Raw genomic sequence first — 15,235 nt, 5'->3', positions numbered from 1 at the left:
TAGCATCACACTGGATCAAAGGGAAGAATGCCACTTACTAACTCATTAAGGTCACACCCTATAGCTGAGGTTTCCATGGAGAACTCCCATCCAAGTAAGGAGCAGATTCCACCCGATTAGCACAGGAGAGCTGATGAGATCTCAAACGGACGAGACGAAGGCCATAAAACTTGCTCTTCTCCTTTAGGAGATCTGCTCCTACATAAAACCTATGCATGGTGATCTTTCATGATAATACTTTAATGTTTCTGATCAATGAGAACATATTTAGTTCTTATTAGGGATGGGTCCAAATTCAAACCCAGCATCTGAACACATGGGAATCTGTGTGAGTGTGACTGTGTGTGTGTGTGTGAGAGAGAGAGAGAGAGAGAGAGAGAGAGAGAAATCTGGATTCAGATCTGAATTTTGTGGTTTGAGCTCATCTTTCATTCTTAATGAAAGTGAACTCGATAGCCAGCTGGTGTAATAGAAGCCGTCAAAACTACAACTAGTTACACCAATTGAGGATCTAGTCATTTCTCTTTAGTTTTTTATATCTAAAACTGCATCTACACACAGACTACAGGGGCAGAGACATATGGCAAGCAATTTAATCTTTTAGGTCAGATAATAGCTTTTCTGAGATGGGGAGAGAAAAATAAATAGCAAATATAGCTATTGCTTCATCGAAGCTGGAACTTTCTTAGCCGTACACATCCTCAAAATGCAATCAATCATTTTTTTCCCTCCTCAGAATTTCTGCCTGAGGAAAAAAGAAATATTAATGAAGCTTCTGTACCAGTGGATTGATATTTGAAGAACGCATTTCTTCAGCTGTGTTTTAAGCCAATTTGTTTTGCTTTCTTTCCAGTTGCCACTTGGGTCTTTATTAATCATAAATCTTTTGCAAATGTTGGAGAAAGAGTAGGAGAGAGAGAAGTAGCTATATATAACGTGCTATTATATTTTTCTTCTAAACAAATGGTGGGCTGATACCTGCTATTAATTCAGTACAGCTTGTAGTGACAACAAAGACAATATGGAATTTGTTAATAATAGTAATAGTCATATACATCCACATAGTCCAGAATCATTGGCATAACTCAGGCCTAAGCCTTTCAAAAATGTCAAACAGCAGATGCTGCTTCTGTGTTCCATATAGAGGAATCAGACTAAAAGACACAGCTAGTTAGCTAAACTAACCAGAAACTTGCTAAATTGTGAAGTAACTTCCTTTTTCATATTATCAGCTTTATACCTATAAGTCCATAAAAGTGATTCAGCAGATCAAGTTGCTATTTGACACAGTATTATAAATGTATACTATTATTGAGTAAATATGAATTTATAAGGTGTCAATTAAAATTAAAGAAATGATATAAAAATGTAAAGTTATCTAAAGCTTTCTGTAACAGACCTCTTCATTTGTGGAAGAGTCATTGTCAAGCCAATCTGAGCACAGAGTGTATTGCAAATTGTTTGAACAATGCTGTCTATTTTACATAGAGGTGTGATCAATAAAGCACATCTTAAATGGACTAAGAACTGGCTAATTAACAGATCTCAAAATAGTTGTCAATGGTAAATCATCATTAAATGGGGGTGGTTTTGGTGGGGTTCTGCAGAGATCAGTTCCAGGCCCAATGTTATCCAATACTTTAAGCAATGAGCTGGAAGTAAATATAAATTCACTGCTGATAAAATTTATGGATGACACACAGATTGGCAGAGTGGTGTACAATGCTGTGGAGAGGGCAGTCATACAGATCTGGATCTCTTGATAGGCAGGACACATTCAAATAAAATGCATGTTGATATAGCCAAATGCAAGGTCATACATCTAGGAATAAAGAATGCAGTGATTTTGAAAAGGATCTAGCAATCATACTGAGCAAACAACTGAACATGAACCCGCTGTGCAATGCTGCGGCAAAAATGACAAATGCAACCTTGGATGTATAAACAGAGGAGTAGTGAATAGGAGTAGGGAAATGATTTTATTTCTGTTTATGGCACAGGTAGGACCAATACTGGAGTACTGCATATAGTTCTGGTGTGCCCATTGTAAAAAGGATGATGAAAAATTGCAGAGTGCAGTGACGAGCCATCAAAATGATTCAAGGACCGGATTCTTACAATGAGAGACTTAAACAGCTCATTGTGTTTAGTTTATCAAGAAGAAGACTGAGAAGTGACTTGACTACAGTGTATAAGTATCTTCACAGGAAGAAAAGAGTGGGTACTAAAGGACTCGTTAATGAAGAAAGAAATAACAAGAACCAATGGCTAGATGTTAAAGCCAGACAAATTCAAATTAGAAATAAGGCATAACAGTGAGGGTGATTAACTATTGGAACAAACTACCATGGGAAGTGGTGAATTCTCCATCTTGAAGTTTTCAAATCAAGACTAGATGCCTTGCTGGAAGTTATGCTTCAGTCAAACACAAGTTGTTGGGCTCAATATAGGAGTGACTGGATGAAATTATATGGCCTGAGTTATACAGGAGGTCAGACTAGGTGATCTAACAATCCCTTCTAGCCTTAAAATCTATTACATTTAAATTCATTCTTCAGTCTATACCATAGCTAAGAAACACAGGTCCAAAGAGGAGTGAGAAACCTCATGGAGGTAACAGGCTAGTTACATACTTAATCAATGTTAACTATCCTCACAAACTCCAAAGAGGTCAGTAGAATTATACTGATATAACTGACAACAAAATTTGCCCTGGTATATTTTCCAGAATCTGTTTTTTTTTGTTTAAATTTTGTAATAAATATGCATCCACCTCACTACAACACTTTTCTATGGCATGTGGGAACAGGAATTCATGAATGACAGAGATGTGGTTATACCATATTTAGGGCCAGGATTTTCAAAAGTGCCCCAGTGACTTAGGGGCATATCTCATTGAAAGTCAAAGGGACTTGTGCTCTTCATCACTTAGCTGTTTTTGGACCATCCTACACCAAAAGCCCATGGAAGTCAATGGGAGTCTTTGGTATACCCTTAATCTACAATGAGATTATGATTGGCAGATATATGGCTCAGTCTGAACCCACACTGAGTAAAGTCGATTATCAAATAGACATGAAGTCAATGCAGTACTGGTTTGGAGTTGAATGGGCAGAACTTCATGCTATAGAGTGGGGAGACAACAGCCCTTCTCCTGACAATGCTGATGCAAATGAACCTGTAATTCAGTACTGGGCAACTCCCTATCAAGAAAATTGACAGTGTGAGAGAGTTCAGAGAACAAGCAACAAAAATAATACTGGAGTTCTTGAGTTGACTTAGACTGAAGGAGCTAATTACCTTCAGAGGTGGCTCCTCGAGAACATAATCATCTATGGATATCTGAAGGACGTTAGCACCATGGAGAGAGCAATTATTAAGGCTCGTCTGAAGAAGTATAACTAGGAGTCGATTCCTGACACTAAAGGTTAGATTGAGCTGATTATTTGCATTACTGTAGCACCTAGGAGTCCTAGTCATGGACCATGACCCCATTGTGCTAGGCACTGTACAAACCCTCAACTCAAAGATGACCCCTGCCCCAAAGAATCTTTTAGGCTCAGCTCTCTGTGAAGGGGAAGCATGCTGCCCTAGGAAGGAATTCTGGCTGTCCTCTGATCTGGAAAATAAACTTTGTTTTCAGAGTGCAGCCCACCTCCTCCCTCTTGTCCAGCTCTTCCTATCCTTCGCTGTCCTCTCTCTGCCCACTTAGCTACAGAAGGCAGGACAGACTGGGCACACAGTCCTTGCTCTTCTCCTCTGCTCCTGTAGCGCCAATCAGAGTAGGTCTATGCAGCTGTGCAGGTCTCTTTGGAAATCATGATGTCCATTTTGGTGCCTAGATGTGGACCCAGAAGCTGAAACTTTAGGCACCTAATTTTGAAAATCTCAGACAATGACTCTACTCCCTGTTCTGTTATTGCATCCTGTGTGACATTGGGCAAGTCGTTTAACCTCTCCGGGCTTACTTATCCTCCAATTTGCACCAGTGGCTTCAATGGAGCTACTTTTGATTGACCTCAGGTGAGATGAGAAGCAGTTATGCTCTGTGCCTCAGCTTCTCAATCTGTAAAATTGGGATTAAACCATTTCCCTACTTGACAGTGGTCATGTGAGGATAAATTCATTAATGTTTGTCAGACACAATCGCGATGGAGGCCAGACCCCTGGATACAAAGGCATTGTGGATTAAATATGGTTTAAGAAGAAATTAAAAAGAAGAAATCTATGCACATGAGGATGGAGACTGTTCCTGGCATATTGGGCAAATATGAAATGTAAAAGAAATGCATTTAATACATTTGTGAAAAAATGTTATGTTTTTAAATGCCTTTATATTACATCAAATTTAATTAATTTGAGTGTTACACTTTTCCCCACCTGACAATTTACTTTCACTAAGTGATAAAGAAGCAATTGTGAGTGTTTAACCGGCATCAAAGACAAAACCAATTTAGCTCCTTTCACTTAGCTTGCTTTGGCAGTACAAATCAGCACCGCACAGCCAGAGAGTGGGCATTTTTTGTTTGTCTGCAAAACAAATATTGTAAGTAGATCTTAATGCACTTGCAATATGCTATTGCCCTGGTAATGGGCCAAAGCATTAATATACACTTGAGAAAGTACATTTCCTTTCCAGAGGGCAAAGGTTGGCTCAGAAATTACACTCAGTAATTGAGTAATAGAGTCTTACTTTTCTTGACCTTGATGTGCAAGCAAAGAGCCCATGCTGAGGATTGCATCAGTGTTAGGAGATGCACACCTGTCCCCTGAATAAGCACAACGCACAGGAAACTAACGAGGGACCTTATTAAAAGTCTTTGAGACCGACCATAATGTTAGTAATGCCGCTGTACCAGAAGCCCGTTGAAAAGCAGAAAATAGGGGAACCCTCCCAACAGAGTTTGTAATGGGCGAGATTCTGCCACTCAGCACCTTTCTCTGCAAGAATTCCCATTGGTGAGCTAGGAGGGCAGGCCCTAGTCTGCTCATGTTGAGTAGCACTGTGACGTTGCACTCTATAGGATTTTATAAAAATACACTAACGAGTGTGAATATAATGTCACTGGAATATACTTCATGCAAAAGGTCTCTTGTAAGGTACCATTACAAAGCTTATAATCTACTGAGTGTGGTCATCCTATTTGTATAGATGTATAAATGTATCTGAAACTAGAAATATGAAATATAACTCTGAGGGCCCTATTGTAATTATGCAAAGTGTGGGCCATTAGTGGTGGTTTGGAATCTTGATGGCGCCGATCAACCAGGACAATTGTCTGTAGATGGCTCTGTTTTACTTGTAAGTCTTCCTGTGTACGTGTGTGCTGGCAAGTGGGTAATGAAGTCTTACAGTGACATGTGGTCATGTCACCTGAACTGGAATCCATCTTTAACCTGGTGTTTTTCCATTGAGAAGGGGAGGAGGGGACCCAGAGGGACAAAGGATTCCCGCCTTATGCAAAAAATATATAAGTGGGTGGAACAGAACAAAGGTGAGCAGCCATCATGAGGAATCCCCTAGCTACCTCCTGAGCTGGAACAAGGGCTGTACCAGGGGAAAGGATTGTACCCAGACTAGGAAGGCATCGAGTCGGTGAAAGAAACGCATTGAAACATCTCTGAGGGTGAGATTTTTATCTGTATTCAGTTTTATTACTGTATTAGGCTTAGATTGGTGTGTTTTATTTTATTTTACTTGGTAATTCACTTTGTTCTGTCTGTTACTACTTGGAACCACTTAAATCCTACTTTCTGTATTTAATAAAATCATTTTTTACTTATAAATTGATCCAGAGTATGTATTAATACCTGAGGGGGAGGGCAAACGTCTGTCCATATCTCTCTATCAGTGTCATAAAGGGTGAACAATTTATGAGTTTACCCTGTATAGGCTTTATACAGGGTAAAATGGATTTATTTGGGGTTTGGACCCCATTGCAAGTTGGGCATCTGAGTGTTAAAGACAGGAACACTTCTGTAAGCTGCTTTCAGTTAAGTCTGCAGCTTTGGGGCACATAGTTCAGACCCTGGGTCTGTATTGGAGCAGACTGGCGTGTCTGGCTCAACAAGACAAGTGCTGGAGTCCCAAGCTGGCAGGGAAAGCAGGGGCAGAAGTAGTCTTGGCATATCAGTTGGCAGTTCCCAAGGGGGTTTCTGTGATCCAACCCGTCACAAGCACCTAATTCCACAAGTCACGCCATTGTCTCCAATGGGATTATATGTGGAGTTAGGTATTATCTAACATGAACAAGGGAATCAAAATGTGACCTGAAGTAACAGTACTTGGTGAATATGATGGCTGGGCAAAGAAAGGCCAGTGACAATAATAAATCTTTGAACCTTTGCCCAACTCTTAGAATCAAACTCTAAATAAATCTTTGAGTTTTTTAAAATGTTCAGATCAGTCGATTTCCCTTCCAGTTTTCATCTTGGAACTGAAGGAGATGACTCGCTAGACATCTTGTAAGAAAGCCTGCTCTCATGAGATTCTCAGCCTAGTTTTGCAAACACATGAGGTTCAGATGAGCATGTGAACTTTTGGATGCTTATCTGAACTGAAACCTAACTGCAGACCTTTGGAGCTTCACCCATCCCTAGTGGCTCTGTCCAATCTCAGTGGGTGAGGAATTGTAGATGCAACATCACGCCCCTTTGAAAATGAACTGCATTTAACTCACGTGTGCTAGTCGATCAAATCTGGCAAAGAGTTCATTCAGCATTCGGACCAGCTCTTGTGCTGACAAGGTTGTGGAGAGGTTGGTGAAACCTTTAACATCTGCAAAAAGAATGCTAAACAAAGAAAGGGAAAGGATATTAATATTTCAGTCCATTTCCGCCAGTAATTGGCATGATAAATACAAACAGTAATCCAGTGTATAGTAATTAGTATGGACTCAGCATATGTGAAAAAGCAAGAGGCAAATAGCCAATGTCTGGCCAGGGTGTAATTTAAGGAGAGTGGGAAATTCATTAGCTCAGACACAGGGAAGGTACATTTTAAAGTTATTCTGTCTTTGCTATGGCCCTTACTCACTGGACTATTTGCAGTACAAAGAACTAGTATTAAAAGTACTAAGATATGAGCACAAAAGTACTAAAAAACTGCTTCATAAAAGAATGCTATAGTAATTTTCCTACTTTGTGTTTCTATAGGCCCTTTCATCAGAGGATCTCATATCACTTATAAAGCACTAACTAAACCTTTATATTTAGCATAATTATTCCATTTTATGAGTGAGGAGTCAGAGACACAAGGGGGTTAAAGCCCAGATCCTCAAAGATAGTTAGGTGTCTAACGCCCATTGAAATCAATGGGAATTAGGCACCTAAATACCGTCGAGCACTGGGGCCTAACTGACGTGTCCAAGGTTATGCAGCAAGTTAGCGTGGCAGAGCTGGGAATGGAGGGTACAGAGAATGATCTAATGGATAGAGCACTACACTGGGACTTGGGAGACCTGGGGCCAACTCCTGGGTCAGCCACAGACTTCCTGTGTGGCCCATAGAGGTGCTGTGAGGATAAAATCCATTAATGACCGTGAGGTGCTCAGATGCTATGGTGATGAGGGCCATATAAATTGATAGACAGAAACCCAGAAGTCTGACTTCCAGTCTTCAGCCACTAGTTGACTCTGTTCCTCACTATATAGACTGGAACTTGTCTGCGTACACTGCCTTTCTTTCTGGGGACGCAGTGACAGCTTGACACACTTCATTCTTTGAGGCAGGGCTTCAGGTCTAGCTCAGTGCTAGACTCACCTGGGGGAACATAGGTTACTTTATGACTCTCCAATGCTGGGGCTGTCAGCCCTGCTCTAATATGTGCTCAGCAGCCAACAGCCCGAAGAGCCATTTCAGCAACCAGATAAGGACAGAGCAAAAAGGGATGGACCCCTGTCCTCTATTCCTACAACAACCACCTTAAATTTAAGTGTGCGGGGAGGGAAAAGGCTTTAACAGTGCTTAAGCACATACAGACACACTTGCCCAAATAGTCTGTTGTATCTAAGGCTATGTCTACACTACAACCTATGTCGGCATAACTTATGTCACTCAGGGGTTTGAAAAAACCACCCCCGGATCAACATAAGTTACAGCAACATAAGTGCTCCTGTGCACGGTGCTTCTCCTGCTGACATAGCTTCTGCCACTCACAGAGGTGGTTTTATTATGCCAACAGCTTTCTCCCATCGGCATAGAGCGTCTTCACCAGATTCGCTGTAGCGGCGCAGCTCCATCAGTACAGCTGTGCCGCCGCAGCGTTGTACGTATAAATATGGCCTTAGATGCAGAATAAGAATTTCCCTCCAATTTCTGATCTAAGTATGCCAAAGCATAGAATTTGGAAGACGGAAACAAAAGACAAGGAAAGCAAGGATTTGTTTGGAGAAGAAAGTAAAATTCAACATGGAGTGTTTCAACTTGGCCCAGGACGGCAAATAATTTGAAGCAGACTTCATTAAAACTTCATAGTAAAATAACAATCCATGGTGCAGCTTGAGATTTAGCAAAAAGTAACCCAGCTGAAGAGTTTCAGAATGTTTGTTGAATAACTAAATGCTACATCCTGACTGATGCAAAAATCAGATTATGATCAGGAAGAAGGTAAAATGTGGCTAAGGATAATTCACTGCTTCCCTAGATGCCAAAGCTACTAAAGAAATTGGATGAAGGTTACTAAGAGGCTGGAAATCTAAAGAAGGACTTTTCCTAGTAGGTTCTACTAGGGCTCACATAAAAAAAATGAGGGGGGAGGGGTGGAACATAAGTAATCAAACAGGAATGAATATTAGAAATTGACCTAAAATATATTGAAATATTTAAAAATCTAACATTTTTGTTCCTGATCATCATGATATTGTTACGACATATTTCAGGGATAAACCCATAGGGATCTAATTTCAGAGATACTGAGCACCTGAACATCTCCCTGACTTCAATGGTTGTTGGAGCTCCGCATGGGGCGGCACTCTGTTGGATGGGTTGCAGGAAAAGAGGAACATACTTGCACACGTGGTAGCTATGTCTAGGAAATAAATGGTTTTGGCAGGAAATTATTAAAGAGATTCATCTTATGACAGAATGCCAGCGTCCTAGAGATCCCCTGACCTGCTTACTTAATGCTCCAGTAAAGGATACACATTTTCAACAGAATAACAAATTAATTTCTTTTTATAGTTAGCAGCTAGATTTTGTATTGCACATTATTGGAAAAACATGAGCCCTTCTCCTGTGGAATTGTGGGGTAGTAAAATATGGGCTGTCCTTGTAATGGAAAAGCTTTCACACCAAGTATGTATGCAAGAGAAGTGCCCAAAAGAGAATAAGTATTTAGAGAATTGGTCCCTCTTTCAAATGTACTCAAAAGAGGAGGGCTCCCAAGTAGGGTGACTACCCATCCTGAATTGGGTGGGATGGTCCTGAAATGCAGAGGTCAAGTCCCAATCCTGCGCTGAATGACTCTGGGACAGCATTTGTCCCGGATTTCCTGCAGCACTGCTCCGTGCCTGCCCAAGGCTAAGGTTCTCTTCCCAGTGGGGGTGAGGGGAGCTGAGTTGGGCCTTAGCCCCCAATCGTGTGAGGCTCCGCCCCCTTCTCCTCCTCTCTCCCCCGATGCCCCACCCCCTGGCCAGGCCAGAAGCCGGAGCCGGGCAGTAGTAACAGCTGCCCAGGGAGCCCAGGCTGCTGTGGGGAGCCCTGGATCCTCCCCCTGCCCTGGGTGGCACACCCCAGGGGGCAGGGACATGGGCCGGGGGCTCCTCTCAGGCATCCCAGCCCACTGTCCAGGGCAGATGAAGTGGCCCAGGCTCCTTTGGCAGCTCTTATCACTGTCCGGCTCCAGCTTCAGGGGCGGGGGCTTGGGAGGAAGAGGAGGCGTAGGGGGCAGGGACTTGGGGGAAGAGGAGGCAGCAGGGGCGGGCCACAGAGGGGGTGGGGTTCACGCATATGTCCTGCTTTTGCCTTTTGAAAAAGTGGTCACTCTATTCCCCAGCTGGCAAGCCAGAATCTTTAGCCTGGTTCTTTGAATATTTACAGATACTGAATTAGTGATGTATGATGTACTATAATAATGTTTTATTGCAACTTTGCCTTAATAAAAAGTTTTCTTAAAAAAAAAAAATCAGGACCAAGGACAGCATTGAATAGTTGAGGTCTCTGTTAGCTCAGGCAGAAAGAGACTAATGTCTACAGTTTTAAAGCACCCAGGGTTTGCTGTAAAGCAATAACCATTTTCAAGTTTCAAGGGAGATAGGTGAAATATTTTCATTCTTCATCTCAAAACCTACAACCCTTTACTATCAGTGTTTAAAAGGCGGAGGTAGCATTACCTAAGTAACAACAATCTGCTTCCTATTTGAATTGTTCTACACAAACAGTTACTGTAACAGAGGATGAGAAAGGGCAAAAAAAAAAATTTTTATTTAGTGCTGTGTAAACCTTTTGTAAAGGTTCCGGGTACCTTCAGCCACATCCAATACAATAATATGTGTGGCTTGCTGCCAAGGCCACAGGAGTGGCAGAAAGTCAATTGACACTTTGTAAAAGTTGAACCGGCCCTTCCAAAGTTATATAGGGGCTTCATTTAAAATGAACTGGTCAGCACCGCTGACTGGGACGTTAAAAGTCCCATTGGCGGTGCTGCCCAGATAATGCAGGCTAGTGCCTATCTTTTCCGACACCACCCTGTGCCATGGAAGCGGCCAGCAGCGGGTCCGGCTTCTAGGCAGGGGGGCCATGGGGCTCCACATGCTGCCCCCACCCTGAGCACTGGCTCCGCACAATGGATTTTTTCCGGCCAATGGGAGCTCGGGGGGGGGGGGGGGGGGAAGGGGCATGGAGCCAGACCTGCTGCTGGCCATTTCTGGGGCACAGCACAGTCTGCGGTGCATCCCGGCTGCGCCGCTGACCGGGAACCACTGGAGGTAAGTCCGCCCCCCAATCCTGCGCCCCAAAATCCTGCCTCAGCCCTGAGCCCCCCCAAACCTGGAATCCCATCCTGCACCCCCAAACTCCTCATCCCCAGCCTCACCCCAGAGCCTGGACCCCCGCACCCAGAACCCCACCTCCCAGACCTGGAGCCCCTCCTGCAACCCAAACCCCTCATCCCCAGCCCAGAGCCCTGACCCCCTCCTACACACCAACCCTCTGCCCCAGCCCTGAGTCTCCCCAAACCCAGAAACCCTTCCTGCACCCCAAACCCCTCATCCCTGGCCCCACCCCAGAGCCTGCACCCCCAGTCCAGAGCCCTGACCCCCTCCCACACCCCAACCCCCTTATCCCCAGCTCCGTTGGGTAGCGGGCATCAACAATTTTTACTGCACCTTGAAACAGCAGTGGGTCAGTGAGTACTGCGGAACTTTTAGTGCATGGTAGCAGACTCCACATGGATAGTTATTGTGAGGCACTAGTGTGCTATAGATTTACTTCCTGACCATATAGGCAAGCCCAAAGAGGGGAAGAGATTCTGTACACCTTGGGAGTGAAAGCTAACTATTGTGGTGCAAGTGAACAGCAGTTGTTATTTACTGACTCCCAGTGCTGGCAAGTGCATGCAAGGACTATTCCCACACCAACCCTGAGCTGTAGTTTTGTGTCCACTGGATGGAGCAACTTAGAAAAGAGAGAAATAGGAGGAGGAGAAAATGGTCATGAAGAAGCTTGATTGTATGAACACTGCAGAGAAGGGCCACTAATATGAGTTCAGGGCAACCACTTGGTAATCCTACACTTTTGACAGGGCCCCACAGTTTCTCAGCTGATTTGTTAGCTTGCAGGGAACAAGATGTTCTCCTTGAGTAGAGGGAACATACCGAGGAAAGTTCATGCTGAACTTCCCACCCATTTCTTGGCAAAGCTTGCAGACCTCCACCTTGTGAGGCTGTCCCTGAATGGGATCAAATAAAGCTCTGGCACAGTTTAGTAATGAACAAATAAACATTTCCATGTGTTGCTCCCATGTGCTAAAAAACGGCAGTGTTCAATTTGAACAGCTGTTGCAAAGGCATCCAACCAGTCTGATAAATTAGAGAAGCCTCTGAAATACTTATCTGTTCAGGAAAAACAAAACTTCCTGGTATTTCAAATACCTGATTATTGAAATTGATCGAGGGGCAGAAAAAAAAATGCAAAACAAAACCCAATCCCCTTCTCCCCCTGAAACTGATATCCAGTTGTTAAAATAAAAGATAGGCACCTTCACTCACCTGACATTCTCATAGCGGTGAATATAGATCTTATGGAACTGGTGCTGCAAGTGCTCATCTTCCACATTGGTCATGTCGTTAATCATCTCTAGTACAACAAATCGAGGTAATACGGAGAGCACCAGCCGTTCCTGAACAAAAGCAAAAAAATACAGGATGGGCCCTTTAGACTGGGTCAGCGTTAATCCTTCACAGCAAAATGACAGAGCTCTGTATTAGGAGCTTCTACTGCACGTTTAAACTTAAACTGTTTAAACATTTGAACAGTTTTGCTGGATCAGATCCTCAGTCTTGACCTCTTTTTAGAAACTCCAAATGGGGTGTATAACACTCATAGGCACATCATTAGTTAATGTAACTACAGAGCAATATCTATTAACAAGTGCACAGTGAGGCCTGAATCCTGTTCATCTAGAAGTCAATGGGATAACTCACATGAGTAAGGAGAGCAGGATTTGGTCCCAAATGTGACCTGACAGCAGAAGTTAAAGACACAGTATAATATAATAAAATGCCTACTTGTGCCATAATCTAAGGCTTGGTCTACACTACCCCCCCTAATTCGAACTAAGGTACGCAACTTCAGCTACGTGAATAACGTAGCTGAAGTCGAAGTACCTTAGTTCGAACTTACCTTGGTCCACACGCGGCAGGCAGGCTCCCCCGTCGACTCCGCGGTACTCCTCTCGCCGAGCTGGAGTACCGCAGTCGACGGCGAGCACTTCCGGGTTCGACTTATCGCGTCCAGACTAGACGCGATAAGTCGAACCCAGAACTTCGATTTCCAGCCGTCGAACTAGCTGGTAAGTGTAGCCAAGGCCTAAGGGGCAGATCCTCAATTGCTATATCAGCATAGCTCCATTGACTTCAGCAGACCCATGCCAATTTACACTAGCTGAGAATGTTTAGCTGGCAACACCAGCCTAAATTGTGTTACTGATTTGGATATCTGCAAAAGTCTTATGTGCCATCAGCCAGCCTTTGACTCTAGAGTGATCTTCATTAACCTCAATAAGAGATGCTGAAGAAGCTGGATACCAGCTATGAATTGATATGTATTTACAATACTCTTCTTACCCAAAGGGCCAGACTACGGTGGGTGCTTGTTCGTGTTTGAGAGGGGGAGGGGAAAACACAAATTGGCTGCTGGCCTTTGTGTCACTTCTATTGCACTAGTCCTGCTAATAGTGGCAGGGAAACATGAGACCATAAGTGACAGCTGTTGGCTGAAGGAACAAGGCTGACTGGAGCAGTGTAGTCCCCCACCACCTCCAACATTGCTCTGTACCTAATAGGCACAATCTGGCTGTAAATGTTTTGTGGGTGGGGGAGTCTAAAGTAGATATAAGAGAGAGAGAAAATAACTTATTAACAATAAAGACATAGGGTAAAATTTTCAAATGAATCTCACTGATTTAGGAGCCCAAGACCCATGTTTCAAGAGCATCCTAGGCCAAGAGTTTCAAAAGTGACTAGTGATTTCAGATGCATTAATTTTGGGGTGCCCAATTTGAGATACATTAAAAGAGCTGGGTTTTCAGAGAGTGTTGAGCCCAGCCTTTGAAAATTAGTCTCCATTAAGATGCCTCAAGTTGAGCTCACATAGCTAATCGCTTTTGAAAACCTTTAAATTTTGGGGCAAGGGCGGGGCAGAGGTATTTGGTTTGTGTGATTAGAAAGTTGGCAACCCTAGCCCCAAATCACTTTAGCACTTTTGAAAATTTTACCCATAATCTCAGAAAGTAAGCCTAACCGTGTAATCAACAATGTCCAATGCTAACTAGTCCACTAACTAACTGCTCTCGGTAAAAAACAACTCAACACACTCAGCATTTAATATTAATAATTTTTAGACTGATCTAATTGACTAGGAACACACAGGAGTAGATTTATCTTCACTATTAGTTTATATAAAATAAAGCAGTTCTAACTGCCCAGCCTCCTGTCACAAATATAAAATTCAATTCAATGTGTCCATTATTTGGGCTACAGACCCTATCCAGATATATCCATTGGAAACAAATCTAGTGGTTTATCACAGAATCACAGAAGATGAGGGTTGGAAGAGACCTCAGGAGGTCATCTAGTCCAACCCCCTACTCAAAGAAGGACCAAAACCAACTAAATCATCCCAGCCAGGGCTTTGTCAAGACAGGCCTTAAAAACCTCTAAGGATGGAGATTCCACAACCTCCCTAGGTAACCCATTCCAGTGCCTCACCACCCTCCTAGTGAAATAGTGTTTCCTAATATCCAATCTATACCTCCTCCACTGCAACTTGAGACTATTGTTCCTTGTTCTGTCATCTGCCACCACTGAGAACAGCCAGCTCCATCCTCTTTGGAACCCCCCTTCAGGTAGTTGAAGGCTGCTATCAAATCCACCCTCACTCTTCTCTTCTGCAGACTAAACAAACCCAGTTCCCTCAGCCTCTCCTCATAAGTCATGTGCCCCAGCCCCCTGATCATTTTCAATGCCCTCCACTGGACTCTCTCCAATTTGTCCACATCCTTTCTGTAGTAGGGGGCCCAAACCTGGATGCAATGCTCCAGATGTGGCCTCACCAGTGCCAAATAGAGGGGAATAATCACTTCCCTCGATCTGCTGGCAATGCTCCTACTAATGCAGCCCAATATGCCATTAGCCTTCTTGGCAAGAAGGGGACACTGCTGACTCATATCCAATTTCTCATCCACTGTAATCCCCAGGTCCTTTTCTGGAGAACTGCTGCTTAGCCAATCGATCCCCAGCCTGTAGCCGTGCATGGGATTCTTCCATCGTAAGTACAGGACTCTGCACTTGTCCTTGTTGAACCTCATCAGATTTATTTTGGCCCAATCCTCCAATTTGTCTAGGTCACTCTGGACCCTATCCCTACCCTCCAGTGTATCTACCTCTCCCCCCCGCTTAGTGTCAGCCGTGAACTTGCTGAGGGTGCAATCTATCCCATCATCCAGATTATTGTCTTCCCACTGTCAAGACTCCAGTTTAACCAGCTTTTGATCGAAAGGCTCACAAACAAATGTCAC

The 15,235-nt window shown here is 43.4% G+C and overlaps 1 protein-coding gene across 3 annotated transcripts in view; it reads right to left on the bottom strand.

The window, feature by feature from the left end:
* The window catches only part of ADCY8 (adenylate cyclase 8), a 174,997-nt gene that overhangs the window by 89,957 nt on the left and 69,805 nt on the right, over positions 1–15,235 (bottom strand). For all 3 annotated transcript variants that reach the window (XM_054021076.1, XM_054021078.1, XM_054021077.1), the window contains 2 exons: positions 12,207–12,337; positions 6,681–6,792 (listed from right to left, as the gene is read on the bottom strand). In XM_054021076.1, coding sequence (XP_053877051.1) covers positions 6,681–6,792; positions 12,207–12,337 — 243 coding nt within the window. The remainder of the gene's footprint in view (positions 1–6,680; positions 6,793–12,206; positions 12,338–15,235) is intronic.

Source organism: Malaclemys terrapin, chromosome 2 (assembly GCF_027887155.1).
Source record: "Malaclemys terrapin pileata isolate rMalTer1 chromosome 2, rMalTer1.hap1, whole genome shotgun sequence".
Taxonomy (NCBI): domain Eukaryota; kingdom Metazoa; phylum Chordata; order Testudines; family Emydidae; genus Malaclemys; species Malaclemys terrapin.
Note: the sequence above shows the minus strand (reverse complement) of the source record. Positions and strands in the feature narration are given on the sequence as shown.